Raw genomic sequence first — 23,580 nt, 5'->3', positions numbered from 1 at the left:
CCCAAACAGAATATTGCCTTTTTAAAAAATCGGTCAAAATTGAGTTATAAATCAGATTAAAATCAGATGATCGATTTCTATCTGATTTGGACAATTTCGACTAGTGAATGTAACACATTATAAGCCATAGTGATATAGTGTGACAAATCCAAATTGTTAAATTCACGTAACTTGAATCCCTGACATCAGTAAATTATATTACTGCGGCTAATACATAATTTCTGTAATATTGCCCAGACACTTGTAACTACTAGTACAAGAGTTAACATCACCTCTTGAAGAGTACGAAATACCAGGAATATCATATTTAATAACGGATTATAATAATGGGAATAAAGAGCGTCTGAGCTTTCCTCGATTGTGTTTATTGTTTATTGTTAAGATACCCAAAGGGTACGTAGTAGAAAAACTGCAGACATCAGTAACCATTACTCAGGACTGTTGAGCAATTGAGAAAAATAAAAAGGGTAAAGTAATTGAGCGAAATTGCAGAGAAATGAGTATGTATATAGTTTAGCGTAGAAATTTCAGCGCACAATATATTATGTATCACATGTAAAGTCCTGAGCCTTTATAATTATTTTACTTCAGTCGTATTTCTATCTCCTGTATATTGGGTGCACTGCGAAACATTGTATTTATTTGGGCGTAGCCCAGTCTCTGACTGAATTGTTTTAATAAAAATCTTTCTTGCCATATTTCACTCACAGACTGTGAGGAAAAGCACGTAATTTATTTTATTTGAATGGTATGTAAGGTCTTTTCAAAATGGAATAAGGAAGGATGTTTCTGTAACTATTATTGTAATTTACGGTTACCTACTGACTTTTTTCTGGGTATGTATCTCAATATTAACGATACGATAGATATAATAAGAAGATACATGTCAATACAAAGGAAAACAGGTAATTATTATTTCGTTATAATACAAATTAGCCATCTCATCCATCTTCATCTTGTACTTGTAAATAGTTGAGCTATTCACGAACATCCACACATGCTTAGATTTTATCATGAACTCTGTTTTCCAAACCATGACAAATATGTATCGTTGAAGACAAATAGAAGGGGATGCAGAAAAGTCTGATACGAGTCAGTCATACACTATTTATGGAGTAGAAGTTATTCAGTGTTGTATAATCCCCTCTCGATTTGTTTTATACAGCCGACTTCACCTGATAACGATTTTTTATTCACAGGTTAACAAGAAATGTTAAGTGAGGTGATTCAAAGGCGTTCATATTCTTTACTCATGTTTTCTATGCCAATTAACCTATAAAATGAGGGTAACTACTTCAAATGGGAGAGTGAGATAAAAGTCTATTTCGAAAACAGAATCAAGAATTGCTCGTGTCATAGTGAAAGTCACGCACTATGTGATAAACTATGTTTTTCAGAAAGCATGGAGAAGTGGTCACAATGTCTGAATAACAGGATTGTGTAATATACACTTTTAGCGCCATTCAGGTAAATTTCTCACATATACTAGGCACATAACTACAAACACAAAAATAAATGAATTAGTGACATAATAATTTTTGTAATTGAAAACGAGTCGATTGATCTATACAAAATTAGTCTTTAGACCTTCCAAAGAAAGTAAATATTAGGACCATAAGTAATACCTGTTCACATATAATAGGATAAATTCTGTTATCATCAAAGTCAAATTGGAACGGATATGTATTGCGTTTGTACTGTAGAAGATATATTACTTCCTTCAGAATTAAGAACACATTACAAAGTAATGCCCTGAGCGTCTTGCCGCTCAATCACGCCATTAACAGAGGAGGTTTTACGTAGTACCTTTCAGGTAGGAACTTAGGTTTATAGGGCATTTCCTAAGACTATTGAGCGTGGTTGAGCGGCAAGACATTCAGTCTAAATAATATTTTGGTCATATGATATCGATACCTATGGGTCCCATCTCATGTGATTTTTGCAGTATTTCTGATTGAAGAATATCAATGGATATGTGGCATAGTAACACATGATTGGTTTGTTCACTGTCTCTTCACATGACGAATAAAGAATATATACTGGACATGCGGTAATTGTTTCCTAGAAAGAGTTGAAATTATTAGTACAGCTTCCTATGATATTTTTGTAGACTAGGCATAGCATGTTCCGTAAATGTGTCCTGTGCCCATGTAAGATTTTCTTTTTTATTTGATAGAGAAATCAATGTGAAAAATATGTTATACATAAAAATACAAATGAAATAACTCTTAATATTAGCGACTAAACAGGAAGATTTGTTAAAATTTCTTGGACACACTGTTATCCTGTCAACGATTAAAGCCAACTGAAAAACTTTAACGCTTTAACAGGTTAACTGGAGTTTAACTTAATAGAAGAGTCTTAAGTTGATCATAAATAATCACGTGAAATAACGTTGGATGTTCAATTAAAGAAAATAGGTTTTTATTAAAATAATGTAAGATTTTCGATACGACAAAAAATATAGATAATCTCTTGGTTGCTAAATTAACTATCTTGAATTATACTACTGGGAATAATACTCTTTTCGTATAACTCGAAAACTACAATACAATTCTTAACTAACTAACTGACTAACTGACTAACTGACTAACTGACTTCCCCTACTTGGTAAAATCCTATCACTATTTATAATAAAATAAAAATCAAGAATGTTTGATAAAATAAATAAATCAAATGTAATAAATAAATAAAATAAATAAAATAAAATAAATAAATAAGATAAAATAAATATATCAAATAAATAAAATATAACAAATAAAATAAATAAAATTAATAAAATAAATAAATCAAATATATCAAATTTATCAAATTTATCAGATTTATCAAATAAATCAAGAAAATCAAGAAAATCGAAAAAATCAAGGGATCTACGAAATGATCTACAAAATTGATCTACATAAAATTACTGCGCCACATTTCTATTTTAACAACACATATCCAACTAACAATCGAATCAATTAAAAACTTACTATTATTGTAATGAAAACAGTATCTTCGTTCACCTCTTAAACTGGAACTACCTTGCTACTATGTAGGAAATCCTGCAGAAATTCGCTCCACCATGAACACCTTATTCTTAAACCACATCTTTTTTCATTTTTTACCATTCATGCACAAGATCAATTGCTGTAAATAAATAATAGATGAAATGCATACAAAAAATCACTATTTCTGATATCTGTTTCCTGAAGAGTAGTGTATCACACTTCTTGAAGAGATGAACGTAGTGGAAAATTAGTCCATGGACCTTCAAAGAAGTGAAGGATGGTCGATTACTTTTTTGTTATTCTTGCTTCTCTTGGGAATAGGTTAAATGTGGATGGTCATTAGATAGTGGTATAAGTTGTAAACGTAGTCTTAGCGACTTAAAATCTCTTGAACACATTTTTTTGGAAGACAATTATGAATAACTCCTTCACCTAGTTAGGTTGAATGAAAAATAGTATAATTTTTTGTATCTAAATATTATGTGAAGCGCAGAAGTTAGGGCAGTGACAGATATTACCTAATATTCTAGGGGAGGGGGGGTAATTGAAAATCTTAGGTTACATATATACTATATAAGGAAATTACATATATAATATATCTTACCTGGAGAAGGGAGGTAAACTCTTTATAATAAACTGATATTAGGTAATATCTCAATAAATTTCTTACTAAAATTACATATATAATATATCTTACCTGGAGAAGGGGGGGTAAGCTCTTATAATAAACTGATATTAGGTAATATCTGTCATTGCCCTTAATAAACACAATAATTTCATTTTAACCTTTGATAAAATGAATGACATGTCATCTTTTCATAATATACTAACAGATAACTAGATTTTTAAGTTTCCGAATGCACTGATTTTCATTTTTCTTTGCCGAATCTCGTTACCAAATGATTTTAGTATTAACTCATAGAATACTCAACTCTCAATCTATCTGTTTTAAACTGTGTTTTGTGGAATCGCCTATAAATGTGTAATTGATGAAGAAAAAAATAGGAATCCAATGGATCACGAGATTGTACAAATTAACGTATAGCATGACACCATTTCTCATACATATGTGTACTATGCGTGTAATATTTATTAATACAATGATAACATAAACTAATACATCATTTCATTAAATTAATATATCAATAGTTTGGATTAACTGGTCCATCCCAATTACCATAAAGGTTATATTTGCCAGTCTCTGTTAAATCCAATGCTTGTTCATCATTATCACTATAAATATCATCATTATTGTTGTTATCTTCAGCTAATTGAATAAAACGGAACGATTAAAACCGTGAAGGTCAGTAAAACACACCATCGAAAAAATTATATTTACCAATGATCTTCTCGCTCTCATCGTTATTATCATTGTTGCGGGTGAGAACATTGTGGTAGTCAATACCTGATTTCAATGAAAGGGAAAAAGTCAAATCGTGGAGATGATTTAGTTCAGTCTTAGGAACGAGGAAAATTATGAAAGATGGAATTTATGGCAAGACTAGGGTTCCGATCGGTTTCGGTAATTACTGAACCGAACCGATCGGTTTTCGGTTTTCGGTCGGTAATTACATCAAAAATTACCGACCGAACACTTCGGTAATTTACCGATCGGTTCGGTAATTTCGGTTTTCGGTATCGGTTTTATCATTTCTCGAACCGATTTACCGATCTAACTATTTATTTCGTGATTGGCCAACTGATAATCTTTTTTTACTGTATCACGAAATTTTTTTTTTATTTTTTTATTTCTTCTGATTATAAACTTGTCAGTTTACTCAGTTGTCATTTCTTACTACCTTTGTTAATAAATAAATAAACATTTCTTTTTAAAATGAGTGAAAATTTAGCATTAGATCTTGAACAGCCTAATGATTTAGGTAATGAGAGGGAAAATGAAAGAAATATTGAAGAACAACAAAACGAAAGTGATAATGAAGAAGAAAAAGATGTAGATGAAAAAAGTAGTAGTTCCAAACACAGCTGGGTTTGGAACCATTTTACTTATGACAATACTGTAAAGAAAGCTCGGTGTAATCATTGTAAAACTCTCATTTCTAATAATAAGGGTAGTACTAGTGGCATGTCAAGTCATGTGAGATCCAAACATAGATTATTAATAGATGAAAATGATAATTCAAATAAAAATAAAAAACAAATTACATTGCAAGAATCCTTTCAGAATTCTGCTGAAATTATGGTAAATCACTAAATCTAATTATTAAAATTCAAAATCTTATAATTAATAAATTAATATTTGATTTATTTAATTATTTAAGCTATATAATGAAGATAATTTCCGAAAATTACTTATACGTTATGTAGTAATGGGGGATCACTCTTTTCTTAGTATTGAATCTAAAGATTTTCACAACTTAATTCATCTTTTACGAAAAGATGCATCAATCCCATCAGCAGATATTATCAAAAAGGAAATTATAAATACTTTTAATAATGGTATAAAAGAAATTCGTAAGGTTTTGCAGGTATATAAATGGGTTTTTTTATTTTTATTTTTATAAATTTTTATAAATAATTAAAATAGAAAATTTAATTTTTATAGGAAGTAAGTGGTAAAATATCTTTCACAATTGATGCTTGGACATCATCAAATTCAATATCTTTTCTAGGTATTACTGCCCATTGGATTTCAGATGAATGGGAATTGAAAAATATTTTGTTAGATTTTGTTAAACTTGAAGGGTCACATTCAGGAAAGAATATTAAGGAATTTTTTCTCAAAAGCCTTAAAGATTTTGGAATTATGACTAAGGTTAGTTTTTATAAATAATTAATTTAAATGATTTTGTAAAGTTATAACAGAATAATTAAATAAATACTTTTTTATAGATACTTGGTATTACAACTGATAATGCCAGTAACAATAATACCTTTCTTGAAGAAGTTTCAAATGAACTTGCAGAAAAAAATATAGAATTTGATAATGTTAACCAACATGTCCGTTGTTTGGCCCATATAATCAATCTTGCTGCTCAAGAAGCACTTAAATCACTTAAAGCAACTGTGAATACAAGTGAGGATGAATTATTAAACCAACATGAAAATATTCAAAATAATAATAATCAAGTTGGAGTGGTTGGAAGTATTTTATGCAAGGTAAATAATTTTTTATTTAATTCTTAATATTATTTGATAACTTAATTAATAATATTTAATAATATTTAAATAAATTATAAATATAGCTTCGTACTCTTATTTGTAAAATAAGAGCTTCTCCACAACAAAGAGAAAAATTTAGTGCTCAATGTAAAGTTGCAGATATTCCTGATAAAATGGTCATATTAGATGTGAGGACTAGGTGGAATTCTACTTTTGATATGTTGGTTAGAGCAAGAGAATTAAAAGAAGTAAGATTATTCATTATTATACTCAAATTTTTATTTATTATAATAAAAACAAGAATTAAATTAATCTATTAATTATTACTATAGCCATTAAATACATTAAGTAATAGTGATATAAATCTTCGTTCTTTTACACTTAATGAAAAAGAATGGGAATGCCTTGCAGAAATTGAACTAATGTTAAAGGTAAATTATAATTTATAAATTTAAAAAACTGAAGGTATTTTTAATATAACATTTATTTATAATTTATAACTTATAATTAGGGTTTTTCTAAAGCAACAAAGCAAATATGTGCTGAAACTTATCCAACAATAGCTTATGTAATACCATATTATAATATTTTGTTAAGCAGATTAGAAGATTTTCGGGATTCACCTGGACGTTGCAAAGAGGGAAAAGTGAGTTTAAACTTTAGATTATATTTGATTTTTAAATTCTTATATTAATTATATTTTTATATATATAGGAAGCAGCAAGCAATGCAATTAGGAAACTGCTAGAATACTATGATAAAACTGATACATCTATATATACTATTTCCTTAGGTAAGTTTTTAATTGTAAATTATTAAAGTATGAATTTAATTTTAAAATTATAATATTTTTATTTTTAATAGTTCTAGATCCACGACTTAAAATTCAATACATGAAAGATCAAAAATGGGATAAGCGATGGATTGAATCAGCAAGGAAAAAAGTATTAATTTAATTTTTTTTTTTGTATTTTAAATTTTATTTTATTTTCATTATACTTTTTATTTCAATAGGTGCTTGAAATTTATAAGGGAAAATATGCACCAATAGAAATTAACAACATTAACAATGAATATGATTCATCTGATGAGGATCTTATCACTCATATTTCCAAACGACGACGTGTTGAAAAATCAAATGAATTTGAAACATTTATCAAAGGTGATCGTGCACCAGCTCTTAGTGATACATTAAATTGGTGGAAGGTAAAAATATTTTAAACACTATCATTTGTTTATTTAAAATTAGAATATTATTATATTTTAATTTTATTTAAAATTAGAATATTATTATATTTTAATTTTATTAATATTTAATAGCGACACAAAGAAGAGTTTCCAAACCTAGCAAATATGGCAAAGGATTATTTAGGAATCCCAGGTATATCTTTCTGTTCTATTTTATTATCATTAAGTATTATTTTTAATTAATTTTTCTTTATATTTTAGCCACAAGTGTACCTTCGGAAAGAGTATTTTCAAGTGCTGCAGATGTAGTAACATCAGATAGAGCACGTCTTGCTCCAGAAACAATACGTGCTATTATGTGTTTAAAACATTGGTATCGTTCAGGTATTTTAGAATAATAGTATAGGTCTATAGGTGAATCTTTTTAAAAAGATTATATATGTTAATATGTATTAAAGAATTAAGATTTTATAATAAAATTTACATAGGTTTATTATTAAAGGTGATATACGGTATATAAATATATAGTTTTTATAGTTTTTGTAATAAAATAAACATAAATAGTAAATTTCGGTAAATCGGCATCGGTAATCGGTAATTACCGACCGGTTTCGGTTATACAGTTTACCGATATCGAAAATTCGGTAAATTACCGATTACCGATACCGAAATTCGGTTTCGGTTTCGGTATGACTCAAACCGAAACCGAACCGTGCCGATCGGAACCCTAGGCAAGACAGTCAGTTTGCAGTGGAACTGGCTTTGCCCAAATTTCTGTTCACGTTAATTTGATAATCTGACTTACCATTCATAGCATTTAGTTCATACCTGCGTACTCAAGAGCATAGTGTATTTTTAATTCATCCGCATAATTATAAAATTTGCTACACATGGAGCACTAATTTGGTACACCTAAGTTGAATTGATCATCATTAACATGGTTCATTATAATAGTTTTACTAAGGTAGAAGATGTTTACCTTGAACAATAATATTGATTTCAGATTCATCTATTTCTTTAAAACAATCACAATCTCTAACGTAGCATCCTGGTACAAGTTCACTCCTCCTGTCAAACTCTCAACGAATGCATAATTAAGTCTTGGGTCATCTTAGGTACTCCTTGTACTGCCCATAGTCTAATACTGGACGCACTAATAATATCTGGAGGAAATGAATCTTATTCTTCTTTAAGAATTTTTCTTAATGTCATAAACATCATTTTTTTCTCTTTTGAATGTGACCTTGAAAAAGCTTTTAGTGCCAAGTCCCATTGAGAGAATAAATTTCAGCCATATTTTTGTACATATAGAGACCCATGATTAATAATAAAACCACATATATTCAAATTTCTGCGAAACTGAGAGATGTCTAGACTAACTTCTCTTTTCCACCACTAACCCCTTATGTCAAAGTGTTTTATTAATCATTGCGATTTTCATAAAAACTTTCCATGTATGGGGAAATTATTTGAAATCGATTTTTTACGCCAAACACTGATGAGAGATTAACAATGTCACTGCGATCAATGGAACAGTAATGGGAAGGTAGATTCCTTAATGCTATGTGACTCTTTATAATAAACCTAAAGCACATTTTCAGGCATGATGTTCAATATTAGTCGCATTGAAATAGCCCTTCAATGTTAATGACAAAAGTAGTAGTCTTCGACTGATATTATATGAACTATATCAATGTGCCTGAAGGGTAGTCTTTGACTGATTTCAGGTTATTCTCATCAATATTGGTATATACTCGCCCATCCGCACAGAGCAACAAACTAGGAAAGGTATAGCGTGCACTACTAATTATTTGATTCTACATAACATTCTGATGCGCAGTATTTTTTTTTCCTTTGATTACGTGATCTCGTAGTTGGGGACAATCAAAAAGTTAAAACATAGTGTTGACGTGTTTGATCTCAACTTAGGCACCCATTGAACACAATGTACTACGCTTTTAGTACCCTTCAGGTAAGTTAGTTAATCTCGTTCTTCCAATATCTGTAAATATTATTATAATTGATTATACAGTACTAGAAAAAGGATGATAACTAATTAAGGTAGCTAGAGTACTAAATGGCGCTCCTTTGAATGAAATATTCTTAGTTCTGGTACATTAAAAATATTATCAATGTAATTCTAAGGTTATTGTCTGAAATACAATATATAGTTTGTCTGATAGTATTTTCACTCCATTGCGAAATGATGATAATTTCTGGTGCCACGCACCTTCTCAAAGAGGTGATTATCCCATCTGTTCATCTGTTTCTAGGTCCATTTGAATTCGAATAAAAGGTTCTGTAAACAAACTGCTGCCTAGCGAATAATAGCTCATGAATGTGAAATGTAACTAATAAGGTTGCTTGCCGAAACCTAGGGGTTTAGGCAAGATGGCGTTTCGCCGAAAAGCGAAATTCTGCCAAAACTATATTAAAGTTATATTAAAAAACTGGCGAAACTTTGGAGAAAGGCGAAACTGCCGAAACTTATTATAAATGCCGAAACTGCTGAAACTCTGCCGAAACTATAATAAATCTATAGTAAAATTTTGACGAAACTAATCGTAGGATTTTAAAGAGGTTTAGACAAGCAACTTTAGTAACTAAATATGATTTTATTTATGTAAAATATTGAAAAAATAAAACGGGTAAGATAATTACAGTCTCCTCTCGATATAATGAACCCTAGGTTTCAGCTGATCAGGGCTTCGTTATAAGCAACTTTGTTAACACTATAACGAATTATTCGGTATTGTATAACGAATTCTTCGGTATAGGAATATCGGTTATACAGATCATGTGACTTGTTGATCTGATTACCGATAATTTAACATTTTTTTTAATCTTTTTTTTATAGGGGTGCTTTCTAAACTTCAAAATAGATGCCTAGAATGAGAAGTAAGTGGGAACTGGGGGGTTTTTTATATTAATTTCGTTTAAGAACATTTACTAATGTTCTTTTTTTATTTTTTTTATTGTAGGGAACTTCCTGGACTTCGAAATGGACGCCTGAGACGAGAAGTAAGTGGGGAACTCAATTTTTTTTATTTAAGAACATTTACTAATGTTCTTTTTTTATTTTTTTATTATAGGAAACTTCCTGGACTTCGAAATGGATGCTTGAGACAAGAAGTAAGTGGGGAACTCAATTTTTTTTATTAATTTCGTTTAAGAACATTTACTAATGTTCTTTTTTGTTTTTTTTATTGTAGGGACTTCGAAATGGACGCTTGAGACAAGAAGTAAGTGGGGAACTCGATTTTTTTTATTAATTTCGTTTAAGAACATTTACTAATGTTCTTTTTTATTTTTTTTATTGTAGGGACTTCGAAATGGACGCTTGAGACAAGAAGTAAGTGGGACAACTCAATTTTTTCTTTTAATTTCGTTTAAGAACATTTACTAATGTTCTTTTTTATTTTTTTTATTGTAGGGACTTCGAAATGGACGCTTGAGACAAGAAGTAAGTGGGACAACTCAATTTTTTCTTTTAATTTCGTTTAAGAACATTTACTAATGTTCTTTTTTATTTTTTTTATTGTAGGGACTTCGAAATGGACGCTTGAGACAAGAAGTAAGTGGGACAACTCAATTTTTTCTTTTAATTTCGTTTAAGAACATTTACTAATATTCTTTTTTATTTTTTTTATTGTAGGGACTTCGAAATGGACGCTTGAGACAAGAAGTAAGTGGGACAACTCAATTTTTTCTTTTAATTTCGTTTAAGAACATTTACTAATGTTCTTTTTTTATTTTTTTATTATAGGGAATGCTTCCTGAAGTGTTCTATATAAAAATGTTTATTATAATTCCTTTTTTTTGTAGGAATGCTGTTTAACAATAACTGACTATATAATAAATAAATTATTAATGATATATTAATTTAACTAGGAGTGTCCTTACCCCTGTGATAAATATAAATTAATAACAATTCACATCGAATCCTAATACAACCGAATTAATGTAAATTAATGTAATTCTGCCTAAATATTAAATAAAATAGCCAGAATTATTAATCCTGATACGATCCTGATACAATCCTGATCCATAATTTAAATATAAAACACAGGGGTGATATTTAATGTTATAATGCATCAATATTTATTAATAATTACATTTAATTATAAACTATAGAAATTCTTCGTTATAACTGAAAAAAAATTCGTTATAAAAAAAATCCGTTATATCGAGAGGCATTTTTATATAAGAAATTCACACACTTTACTTCGTACTACGTTATACGGTAAATAAATAGTAAACTTCATTATATCAAGGTTTTTTTCATATTTAAAATCGGTACCACACTGTATGATCCGTTATATCGTGTTATTCGCTATATCGAGGTTCGCTGTAGAGAGGGGTGACTGTAACTAAAACAGTAGAAAGGTTAAGAGAAAAAAGAATATGCTTCGCATCTCTGTACTGTTTATACTCGTTTGTTAAATATGAACGAATAAACTAAATAAAACTGGGCTGTGCCTATGAAGTAAATTCGTATGACCTCTAGCGACTCTCTTTGGGATATTAATACGGCACTAGATTTAATTATAACAGATAACTAGACATTTAAGTTTCCAAATGCATTTGTTAGATTTTTGTTTTTTCTTTGTTGAATCTCATCATCAAATAATTTTAATATAGGTCCACACTAGTCGAAATAGGAATATTCGACCTCTAAAAAATTCAGCCTAAATTCGGCCAATTTTAAAAAAAATCGACCTAAATTAGTAATGATATACAATTCAATCTATATTCGACTCTGATTCGATCCTGCAGAATGATGGTCAAAATGCGTATAATAAAATTAAACTATATTCAACCTAACAGAATAATGGTCGAACTATAACTTTTTTTTACAAAAAATATAAAAAATAATGGCCGAATTGCATGCTTTTTTTATTCACTTTTCTAGATAAAATAGTGGTTATACTATATTAATAATACTAAATATAATAAAAAAATAATTTGTTAAAAAATGTTTTGAAATTCGAATTGGTGTAAATACCAGTTCGAATGTTATATTAAATCAACGCAAATGGAACTTTCTATTTATAGGAATAACGGCTAAATATTCCCTGGCATTAGATCGATCTGATTTTTTGTATTTTACAGGTATAAACTGACCTAAAATGTTGTGTATCGGGATTATATTGTCTCTACTGCTTGGGTAGAAACTATCTTCGACGTTGCAAGTTTCGACATCATCGTCAATACTGAAATGGAATCGAGATGTCAAATTTGCCGGTTTGTACCATTTGATGTAAGCCAATTTGTGTGTCAAATTACAGGAAGATAAATGAACGCTATGTTCGAAAAAAAATTGGATTTGACCTGGGTAAGTATCAACGCTATTCCCATCACGATTAATAAATTTAGCTAAGACGAATGAGCTCTCAATATGTCGTGTTGCAGCAGCAGATCCAAAAGTTTCTGCACAGATTTGACATCTTCCATATCGATTCGCTCTGTTGATAATGATCGTTGAATTGGGTAAATTTTCCGTGAACGGTTTTCTGAATATAGAATCTACATATGTATCCTCGTAATATTCGATAAGTAAATCGTAGATTTGTTCCTCAAGATGAATATCTTTGGATTGCGGTGCTAAAAATTTACCCAGAAATTCCTCGCAACCAGTAATTGGTGACTCCGATATATTTCTAGAATTCATCAAAAATCGATACATTTCATCTGTTGGAAATTCGGAAAGAGAACCGACAGAAGGTCGTTTATCGAGTAATTCGAGTCCTATTACTTCTGAACTTGAACTATTAATAATATCATTTATTTGCGCTTCGGTCATCAATCGACGCATTAGTTCAGGTTCGATTTGGCGGTGGCTATTAGGCAAAGATCCTAATAAATAATTTATTATTAATCTTTGCTAAATGAAATAATATAATTCGAAAAATCGACACAATTAAATTTGAATTACCTAATAAGCCATTCATTCGTTCAAAGCTAAAGCACCAGAACGAATACAGAGGTCCGTAATCGTAAGAGCACTCGCATAGATGTAATGATAGGTGGAGGTTTGGCGTTATTTTTTCTTCGCCATAGCATTCTTCGATCAATTTAATTATCTTTATCAAAAGTTCATGGGCTTCTTTCATATCATTAATCTCCACAATTCGTCTAACCAAAATCGTACAAACTCTTACGAAATACGTAAGAATTTTGCGATCTTTACCCGGAAGATGATTCCATAAAGCAACAGTGGCATATATTAAGAAAAAGTTGCGCCATTGGTCAGCGGTAAAGTTAAAAAACCCTTCACCACAATGGATTTTACCAGGAATTCGTCCCAAATCTGATGGTACTTTAAATTCGTCCATTTTCTTTTAAATTGATTGAAGATCTTTTTCTGTTAATACACCTTCGTCAATCCATATTCGTTTTGTTATCCATTTAGCGATTCCTAGAAAAAGGCAATGCATCGAATCTATAACAACAAAACAAATCGGATCAAAATACAGCAGTCTTAATATTTCAGACCACCTTACGCCATTCTCCTTGACGAATCTCTCTCTTTCTGCGTTAGATTTGCATCATCGCCATTCTAAAGCCTTTTGACGATGCTCGACTGGATCTTTCATGATAAACCAGTCGCTCATATCCGCCATACCACCAAAATTGCGATTATTGGCCCTTTTTTCGCATCGATGGCATGATGCAAGGGCAGAGATGTGCCCGCATAATTTTTGAGCTCCAGGAATATCGCACGAAGCAATTATTAATGCAGCTCGAATATCTTTGCCATTTGGACATTCATAAGTGCGATTAAGAATCACGCCTTTTCAAAGTGATTCTAATTCTGTGATTATTGGTGAAAGGTAATGATTTACTCTATGTAATTTAACCTCATTGGGCCCCGGTAATATGCCGAGTATAAGCATATTTTCAGGCTTAAATCGAACATCCCGAGGTAGATTACATATTATTGCGTATATTACACCTGTACTGTAAATCGTTCCTTCGTACGGCTGGAACCAATCCAAATTTATCATTAATCCTAGATGAGTATCAGTCTTGTCCGGTCGGAAAAAGTTATTTGACCCTTGTTCGTTTGATTCCTTAAGATTTTGCCAAATTTGCCTGTCGTATATGTCTGATAAAATATTATCAATTACTGAACGACGAGTCCAATGCCGCAATAATTCTTCAAATCCTGGTCGTTTGAACATACTAGAAAGCTGCTGTTGTATACTGGAGACCGGATAAATTAATTCAGGAACAATTGATATACTATTATTTAAAGAAATTTTCTTTCCTAAAGGAGTTTGACATTGCTTTAATCTCTTTGTGGCCGAATTTGGAAATTCGACATGGCTGCATTTCATAATAGTATTATCATCATTTGATATTATATCCTCTTTTTTGTATAATTTGTGGCATTTTTGGCAAGCTGCAAATTGCGTAAATTGATCGATAAGTCCTAACGCTTTTCTTAACATATATAATGAATTTGGAAATGATTCGGGATTGATATTTTTACACACTTTCAATATTATTTTAATAAATTGTATTAATTCTTCAATTGCGGTATTTGGTATGTTATGACTCGACCTGAACTTCATAATCCATATCAAAATCCCCTTAATTAGTTCATCTGTTGGTAATTCTGAAATATCTGGTATGTCGAACATAGGATGAGAATAATTCTCAAAATTACTTGAAAATTCGTTATCATCATTATTAGGAGAATCTTCTTGTGCCGAAGATTCACTAGTGTAGATATCATCCGTGTCATATTCAGTTGATTCAGCGACTTGCTCAACTTCAGTAATATGATGAAGTGTGCCTATTTTTGACCTTTTTTTACGTGGAAGAAATACATATTGTTATTCCTCATACGTATCATTATCAGAATATGTATCAATAGATATTGTCGTATCTTGTGGTTCTACTAACGGTATTGTCATATCTTGTGGTTCTACTAACGGTATTGTCGTATCTTGTGGTTCTACTAACAATATTGTCATATCTTGTGGTTCTTCTAACGATATTGTCGAATCAATCAGTTCTACTAACTCTTGAGACGTTAGAGCCTTATCGGAATTTAATGGTTCTAAAGAATTCATTTGCTCGTGTCTCTCCTTTGTGCGCGAATCAATCATTTTCCCATTACAATTGCTGCAATAGCACGGAACCTTCGATCTTGGTTTTCTGGTCGTAAATTCAGCATAAGTTCGTTCAGAGGTTGAAGAACTCAGATTATTATATTCGTCCAAGATATTAGCAGCAATGCGTTTTCTTTTCCCTTTATTCATTTTTTGATAAAAGTCAGATATGATAAAGTTGTAATATGTTTTTACGTTGAATAAAATTGTAATTATTAATATCAAATTTTTAGTGATGTCAAATTTTTAGTAATATTGTGATTTTTTATATTCCGTGATATTGATGGTATAATTAAAAAAACCATACGAAAATTGGACGAAATAGACAAAAAATTGAACGAAAATTGAATAAGTATAGGAATTTAAAAATAAAACATACGTATCACCATACTATTTAATTTCATTTAACAGTTTCATTAATTGAAAGTCTAATTTGATGCGAAAGTTTAAGTCTGATTGATGAAAAAGTTTAAGTCTGATTTGATCTGTTTAATTAATTGAAAGTCTAATTTGATGCGAAAGTTTAAGTGTAATTGATCGTTGATTGTTGAGAGTCTAATTTGATACAAATGTTTAAGTGTAATTGATCGTTGATTGTTGAGAGTCTAATTTGATAGTAAAAAATAGATATAAAAGGTGGACCAATTTTCTCGTCCGTACAAAAAATCTCTTTCTTATTTTTTGAAAAAAAAAACCAATAATGACTCGTAAGAAACCATCGAAACCAAATACTCCTCCACCAAATATTGCTGAGTTGTCAACACCAGCACCACAAAATATTGCCACTTCGTCAACACCAACACCTCCAAATATTGCCACTTCAACACCGGCATCACGATCATCAGCATCAGCATCACAAAATATTGCCACTTCGTCAACATCAACACCACAAAATATTGCTTCTTCAACAGCAACACCTCCAAATATTACCACTTCGTCAACACCAACACCTCCAAATATTGCCACTTCAACACCGGCATCACGATCGTCAGCATCAGCATCACAAAATATTGCTTCTTCAACACCGGCATCACGATCGTCAACATCAGCATCACGAAATATTACCACTTCGTCAACACTAACACCACAAAATATTGCTTCTTCAACAGCAACAGCTCCAAATATTGCCACTTCGTCAACACCAACACTAGTGTTGTTAAGTCCAAGTTGGACTGGACCAGACCGAACCGGACCGATGGGGTCAATTCGGTTTGACTTCAAGATTTGAAGTTGATCGGTTTAGCTCAACTTGAAGAAATTCAAGTTGCGGTTTGGTCCGACTTGAAGGAGCCAAGCCGATGGGGTCAATGGGACCGATGTAGCTGATTGGCTGACTTTTTTTTTATTTAGCGATCACAATAAGAATTTTCATTTTTTTTATTTTTTTTCATTTTGTTAAAGTATTGTGTTACATTATCGGATTATTTGAACTTTGAAAACCCGGAATTCAACACAAAAAAAAAGAAAATGTTAGATTTTTTTTTAAAATATAAACAAATATCCGCCCCAGTCCCTTCCTTCTCTTTATCTTTCAAGACCCGAATTCAAAGCCACGCACCACGCTCACCTAAAAAAGAGAGAAAGTAAACAGTAGTTTTCTTTAAAATATAAACGAAAAATATCTACTCACTTTCCCTTTACTTCAAAAAACCTGGAATTCAAAGATTCCTTCCTGAGTTCCTGTTTTTTCCCATTCTTGTGCTGAATAGATAAGTTTCAGTCTTGAATCTTAATATAAACATTACCTATTGATCATTAACAACTATACATTTTAGCAGTTTTTCTAGTTGCTTTTCTTATTCCGCAGTTCTTTGAAAGTTACTTTCACATTCACCTAAAAATAAAGAGAAATTTAATTATTAATTTTCTTTAAAATATAGATTATCATAAATATTTTTTCCTTTTCAAATAGTTTAAACAAAATATATTTTCCCTCCTCTTTTACCTTTGAAGAGAAAGCGCATTCCTAAAAAAAAAATAGAGTTATAGAAGGATAAAATTGTTAGTAATTTTTTTTATTTATAAAAAAATTCAATCAATTACTCTTACCGAAAATTTACTTCGTAATATCTGGTAAATATCGTAAAATAAAAAAAGGGGGGAATTGACCGGATTTTTGATTATCGTGATACGCAATAAAATCGATAATCTTTTTTTTAAGCAAAGGCGGAATGATTTTTTGTGTATTAAATTTGTTTTTTTTTCGAAATAGGAAAAAATCAAAAATAATTTCATCATGAGTACTCTAATAGGACATGATGAAACTGAAATGGATCCAATAGTTAATTTAGAATTGACTATTCCAATAATTGATGATGATGATAAGAAAACCGATTATGAGATATCATTAAGTTCAGAGAAAAAAAAATCAGCAAATTTACCTCCAGTTCGTACACCAAGTACTGTTTGGCAACATTACGAAAAAGTTGATGATAATGGCGTTCATGTATATACAAAATGTAAATATTGTGATAAGAGATATAGTAAAAATTGTTCCACAACTACACTCAATGATCATTGGAAAAGAAAACATCTAAAAATTCAACCTGGTGGAGTAGGTTCGATCGAAGCAGCGTTCAACAATGCAAGCAATACTCAATCACAAGCTGAAGATCATGCAGATATTCTGGATAAACTAGTCAATTGGGTGATTGATGATTGCCAACCATTTAAAGTGGTAGATGGCGTTCTTTTTCGAGAATTTATTGCTAGTCTTAATTCTAAGTTTCGTGTTCCTTCACGGCAAACCCTTCGTAACAAAATTGATAACAAATATACACATTATAAAAATAATATTATAAAATTATTTCAGGTAAAATTTATAAATTAAATTTTTTAATTAATTATTAAATTTTATAAATTATTTGATTATTAATAAAATACATTTTATTACAGGAAAATAATTCAAAAATCGCTTTCACATCTGACATGTGGACATCAGATACTGGTGCTCCCTATATGGTTCTTACAGCACACTGGATTAACAATGAGTGGAACTTAAAGCATGCAATAATTGCCTTTCAAAGGTTTCTTCACCCACATACTGGATTACAGATTCAAAAAGCAATCTATAAAATCTTTCAAGACTTCTCTATTACAACCAAAGCTTTAGCAATTACTATTGATAATGGTGCAAATCAAGTTGCTGCAATGAGATTGCTTTCAACTACACTTTCAGATGAGTTGCAAATTGATTTTAAAATTATTAGATGTGGTGCTCACTCAATTGCTCTTGTAGTTAATGCTGGTTTGGGAAAATTTAAACCTATTATTGATAAAGTACGAGCTTTTATTATAGAAGTACGCAAATCACCAAAAAAGGAACAGGAATTAATTACTTTTGCAACAAATTTAAATGTCAAATATAAAAAATTAATTAGAGATGTCAAGACTAGATGGAATAGTACGTTTTTAATGTTAGAATCCTTTCTTAACAATAAAGCAGTAATTGTTTCATTAATTTCTATTGGTAGTAATTTTGCAAAATTAGATTTAAATGATGATGAATGGAAAGAACTCCAACTTTTTTGTGATTTTTTATAACCATTTTTTGAATTTACTGAAGAAATGTCAGGCTCTAAATATCCTACTTTTGGAACTTTACTTCTTTTATTAGATTATTTATTGGAACATATAACAATAATTAAAAATGATACATCTATACCAAAATGGATAAAAGGAATTGCTAAAGAAATGCAAGAGAAATTTCGTTGTATTTCAGTTAATCTTTACAATTCAACAGCTACTTTAGCTTTAGTATTGGATCCTCGATATAAAACACAAATTCTTCCTAATAGTGTAAGTGTAGAAGATGCAAAGCAATTACTTTTAGAAAAATTCAATAGTTATCAAAATATGGAACAAACTCTTATTGCTGATGATGAAAATGAAATTAAAGAAGATAATGTAGGAGATAAGAGAAAAACATCAGGAATCTTAAGCCGTATGATTCAAAAAAAAAGAAAGTTTAATAATTTACAATCTCGAAATGAAATAATGGAATATTTGGCAATTCCTGTAGAACCTATAGATATAGATCCATGTGAATGGTGGAAACACCATAAAGTGCAATATCCACTTCTAGAGAAGATAGCACGTGATTATATTTGTATTCCAGCTACTTCTGTTCCAAGTGAACAAGCCTTTTCAAAATCAGGTGAATTGGTTAGTAAAAAAAGAAATAGATTAGGTGATCGTGCAATTGAAGCTTGCATGTGTTTAAATTCATGGATAAAGTTGTTGAATAATTAGGTTTAATATTTTTTTCTATTTCTATCTTTTAAATATAATAATATGTATAAATATAGGTATATAACTAATAAAATTAATATAAAAATATAAATCTAAAATTAAAATACATAAAAAATATAATAAATTTATTATCAACCCCATCAGTCCCATCAGCTTCGTGGTTCAGTTTGACTTGAGTTAAGCTGTTGACCCCATTGACCCCATTGACTCCATCAGTTCCATCAGCTTCACGGTTTGGTTCGGTTTGGTTTGACTTGAACTTTTAAGTTGATGGAGTCCGGTTCGGTTTGGCTTGACTTTTTATTAGTTCAGCTTGACTTGAGTTTTAAGTCAGACCAAACCGGACCGTTAGCATCACTACCTTCAACCCACTTCATCAAATTCTTTCATTTACAATCTCTAGCACGTAATTTGCCACGAGAGCCCTTATACTCAGAGCAAATCCAGCATAAAACATAGAAGAAAAATTCTAGGTCGTGTTGAAATGTATGTTTTGCATTATGATTTAGAATCTCTATAGCCATGAAAGGTAAAGTCCCAGTTCTGTAGCACGGTGCATCTTTTTTTTGGTCACAATCTGTGGCCGAAGATTGGTCAAAGCCAAGATCAATAGCATAGTCTAAATCTATGATAAATCCTCGGCCATCTGCTCCTATCATGATATTGTACAGCGAAATATCCCCATGTAAAATATTAGCAATGCGAAATAAATTCCGATGACCTTCTATGGCATCATATAAGGCAGTGAGCAGTTCTACTTGATCATTGAAATGGTAAATGGGTTTTCCACATGTAGAGGTAATTAGTCTAGTGTAGATACGATATTCTGGTTCTCTCAACTGGGTCTTGCCTACGAAGTAAAAGTTCTGTTCTTTAAAGAAACCAGATGATTTTGATCTCCCAGAAGAGCGATCACTGGTATAATTTTCATTAGAACAGTTTTCTCGTGCTGTGGTCATATTGTTGCTTGAAATGCTATCGAGAAAAAGATGCAACTGTTTTCGAATATAAGTGAATGTGTCATCAACATTTTTGTCTTGACTGTTACCGTCTATCAAAGTAACATCTTCGTGATGATAATATTTCACGATTTGTGTATCAGGAATATGTTTTAGTGCATTTGTTGCTTTTTTAAGTAAGTTGCCCTCTGTGTTTTTTCGTGAGATGGATCGCCACGAATCCTTTATGACAAATTCTTTGTCTGTCATTTCCTTTCCGTCTTCATCTAAATGGTATGCTCTCCAACAGATAGTTTCACGCCCACTTATTACTGCTCGATGAAAAATCGTTTCAATTAATGCAAATCTTTCAGTCTTTTTATTTTCTGGTCGCTGTTTGTCCCATTTTTCTATCTCAATGCACCCAAGTCTCAGTAGCAAATCCATAATAGTTGTATCATATCCAAGCTGAAATAATTCCATGGTGGCAAACCCAGTAATTACTCGAATAAACATAGTAGGATCATGATAAATGTCAATTCTGTTCAAACTAATACCCCCTGAGCGGTCAAAAAGCCACACTCTCATAAAACCACCACACAATGTAAACCCAAGGACAAACCTTCTATTATGTTGATTACCAAAAATTTCCCACACATAACCAGCCAGTTCTAGATCAGTGGATATATTGTCGCTTTGGCAAGTGCGTTTTATTTCTTCGATAACATGGATGTTACTCCAGTATACCACTTCTTCATATCTTTTCTGTATAACATGATTTCTGTTAAATAGAACAATATCGGGCTTGCGTTTTACTGCTCCTATTCTTCCAAAGAACGGATAGCAACTTGCATGGACTAGGAATCTAACGGGTCAGATTTTATTGCAACGTTGAATAACAAAATTTGCTATTAAAGCGAATGGTGAATAGAAATCTTTTTCCTTTGACCCATCTCTTGGAAACTCTATCCATTTTCCTTCCTTCCATTTTCTTCCCTTCTTACATTCTTCCAAAATTCTGCCAACTACACATTTATGTTCTTCTATAATCAGAAATAATAAATCTAAAAATTTATCTACATCTCTGTGCATTACGTGTTTGAGTTCCTGGCGAAGAAGTTGATCAATGATTGTAGTTGTTTCTGTCATACTGTATATGCAAGCTGTGAAGATTCTAATCTTCTCATTAGTTATTATTTGGAATTTTTTTTGTTCCTCTAATGAGTCATCAGAGCTTTTGTCATCAGGAAGTCCAACAAGAACATGTACAGTACATGTTTAGGTGCCGGTGGATTATCTTGTGGGAATATTTCACTAACGTTCTCAATAGGTACTAGTCTTCTTTTCTCCAGTAATCTAATTTTTACATACGCTTCTGGGTCTGTACCTAATGTAATTATCTCATTGCAAAAGATGGAAACTAAACCAAGGTTAAGCTCATCCACAGAAAAATCTGTAAAGGCTTTTGGCTTTTCTCCATAAATGGCTTTTTTAAGCTCTCCAACAGAATAGCTTGCAAGGATATTTACAGGCAATATGGTAAACTGCTTCAAAGGTTTATGGTGAACTCCTTTCCCCCAAGGAAGAACTAAACACTGTAATTTTACTTTATGGTCATTGGTTTCTATTTTACGTGACTCAGTAGTCAGTATGGGTATAATAATTTCTAAATTCAATTTAGAACATATCTCTGGAACACGATTTCCAATTTTGTATTTTCGTATTATCGTAATATGCAGTATAGCTATATAAGTCATTATGTAGACCTTTAACCGCATAAGGAATGACATTTGGAGATGAAAGCAGTAGTTGATATTAATAAAATAATGGACATAAAAATTGTTATTACATCAAGAGTTATTATTATAATTCAAGAAAATCACATAGCATATTATATATACTAATACTTGTGTAAAACAAGGACTTGATATTACATGATCTTTATATTAACATGATCTTTATATTATATTGTCACATAATGATCTTAATAGCATGAAATTTGTTAATATGCCAAAGTGTTAATCTTATGCAAACTTTTCAATTAGTTTTCTTCTTTTCTTCGTAAATTTTTTTTCAGGCGAAACCAGGGCAAGACCCTAATCATATAGTTAAGATTTTTTTCATATATAATTTGCCTATTATTCAATCACCGTCATTGAAAATTTGAGAGATTTGGTTAATGAAATAAGTGCTGTTGAGTGGCGAGAGAATATAGCAAGTCAATAGTTACCTAAAGGGTTCATTCCGTATCTAGTGTTTCATAATATGTCTTCGTTTCATTGGTAACATCAGAACCACTTCTGGACATATATCTTTGATTCTTATACTCTGTCTAAAACAAAATAGTGACATGTCCGATAAAATTCAAAATGATATAGTTATTGTCAAAAATATGGAAATCCATGCTGCAATTGCTATATACATATTCTATCGTTAAAAAATGGATAGGTGATCATCCAAATAATCGCAACATCATTTCGCAATGCCTCAAGCAAAACTAATAAAGTGGAATAATAAAGATAACAAATGACTATCATTACCAATAGGTGTAACTGATTTAGCAAGACTGTACTTAGCATACTCCTGAAAATAGTACGATTCCTTGGACATTCTTTACAAAATAATTATTCAATTATCTCAGGCATAGCCTGGGCTTCACTCATATCAAATAGTTTGTTTAATAAATACAGTAACTAAATATTCGTATATTGTAGATGCAAATACATGACTACATTACACTTGTACCTATGAATAAAAAAATATACACAAAGAATAGCGTGAGTATAATGGTGACGATAGAAGGCATTCTTTCAAAACGTAGTAACAAATAATTTTAATAAATAGTATATTAACATACCAAGCTACTACTGTCTCCTTTATATATCAATTGTCTGTTTGTAAACGAGAATCATATTCTGTGTGCTATTATTACCATAGTCTACTATTTATTCTTTGTTCCTTTTTACCGAGACA

General features: G+C 30.9%; 5 protein-coding genes across 5 annotated transcripts; 2 read left to right on the top strand and 3 right to left on the bottom strand.

Annotated features, from left to right (window-relative positions):
- Positions 1-10,180: 10,180 nt before the first annotated feature.
- OCT59_002828 (uncharacterized protein) lies at positions 10,181-11,078 on the top strand (the record flags this gene model as incomplete). The annotated part of the gene is made up of 9 exons (XM_066145208.1): positions 10,181-10,200; positions 10,280-10,319; positions 10,391-10,430; positions 10,511-10,540; positions 10,621-10,650; positions 10,732-10,761; positions 10,843-10,872; positions 10,954-10,983; positions 11,065-11,078. 9 exons carry the CDS (start codon positions 10,181-10,183, stop codon positions 11,076-11,078), a joined length of 264 nt encoding a protein of 87 aa, XP_065995951.1.
- Positions 11,079-15,139: 4,061 nt separating this feature from the next.
- Positions 15,140-15,568, bottom strand: OCT59_002827 (uncharacterized protein; the record flags this gene model as incomplete). Its single annotated transcript, XM_066145207.1, has 1 exon — positions 15,140-15,568. One exon carries the CDS (start codon positions 15,566-15,568, stop codon positions 15,140-15,142), a length of 429 nt encoding a protein of 142 aa, XP_065995950.1.
- Positions 15,569-16,118: 550 nt separating this feature from the next.
- Positions 16,119-16,646, top strand: OCT59_002826 (uncharacterized protein; the record flags this gene model as incomplete). Its single annotated transcript, XM_066145206.1, has 1 exon — positions 16,119-16,646. One exon carries the CDS (start codon positions 16,119-16,121, stop codon positions 16,644-16,646), a length of 528 nt encoding a protein of 175 aa, XP_065995949.1.
- Positions 16,647-20,055: 3,409 nt separating this feature from the next.
- Positions 20,056-21,756, bottom strand: OCT59_002825 (uncharacterized protein; the record flags this gene model as incomplete). The annotated part of the gene is made up of 2 exons (XM_066145205.1): positions 20,056-21,428; positions 21,498-21,756. 2 exons carry the CDS (start codon positions 21,754-21,756, stop codon positions 20,056-20,058), a joined length of 1,632 nt encoding a protein of 543 aa, XP_065995948.1.
- A 68-nt stretch (positions 21,757-21,824) lies between these two features.
- OCT59_002824 (uncharacterized protein) lies at positions 21,825-22,364 on the bottom strand (the record flags this gene model as incomplete). Its single annotated transcript, XM_025329478.2, has 1 exon — positions 21,825-22,364. The coding sequence occupies one exon, from the start codon at positions 22,362-22,364 to the stop codon at positions 21,825-21,827; it is 540 nt and encodes a 179-aa protein (XP_025168517.2).
- Between the last annotated feature and the right edge of the window lie 1,216 nt (positions 22,365-23,580).

Source organism: Rhizophagus irregularis, chromosome 11, assembly GCF_026210795.1.
Source record: "Rhizophagus irregularis chromosome 11, complete sequence".
NCBI lineage: Eukaryota > Fungi > Glomeromycota > Glomeromycetes > Glomerales > Glomeraceae > Rhizophagus > Rhizophagus irregularis.
Note: the sequence above shows the minus strand (reverse complement) of the source record. Positions and strands in the feature narration are given on the sequence as shown.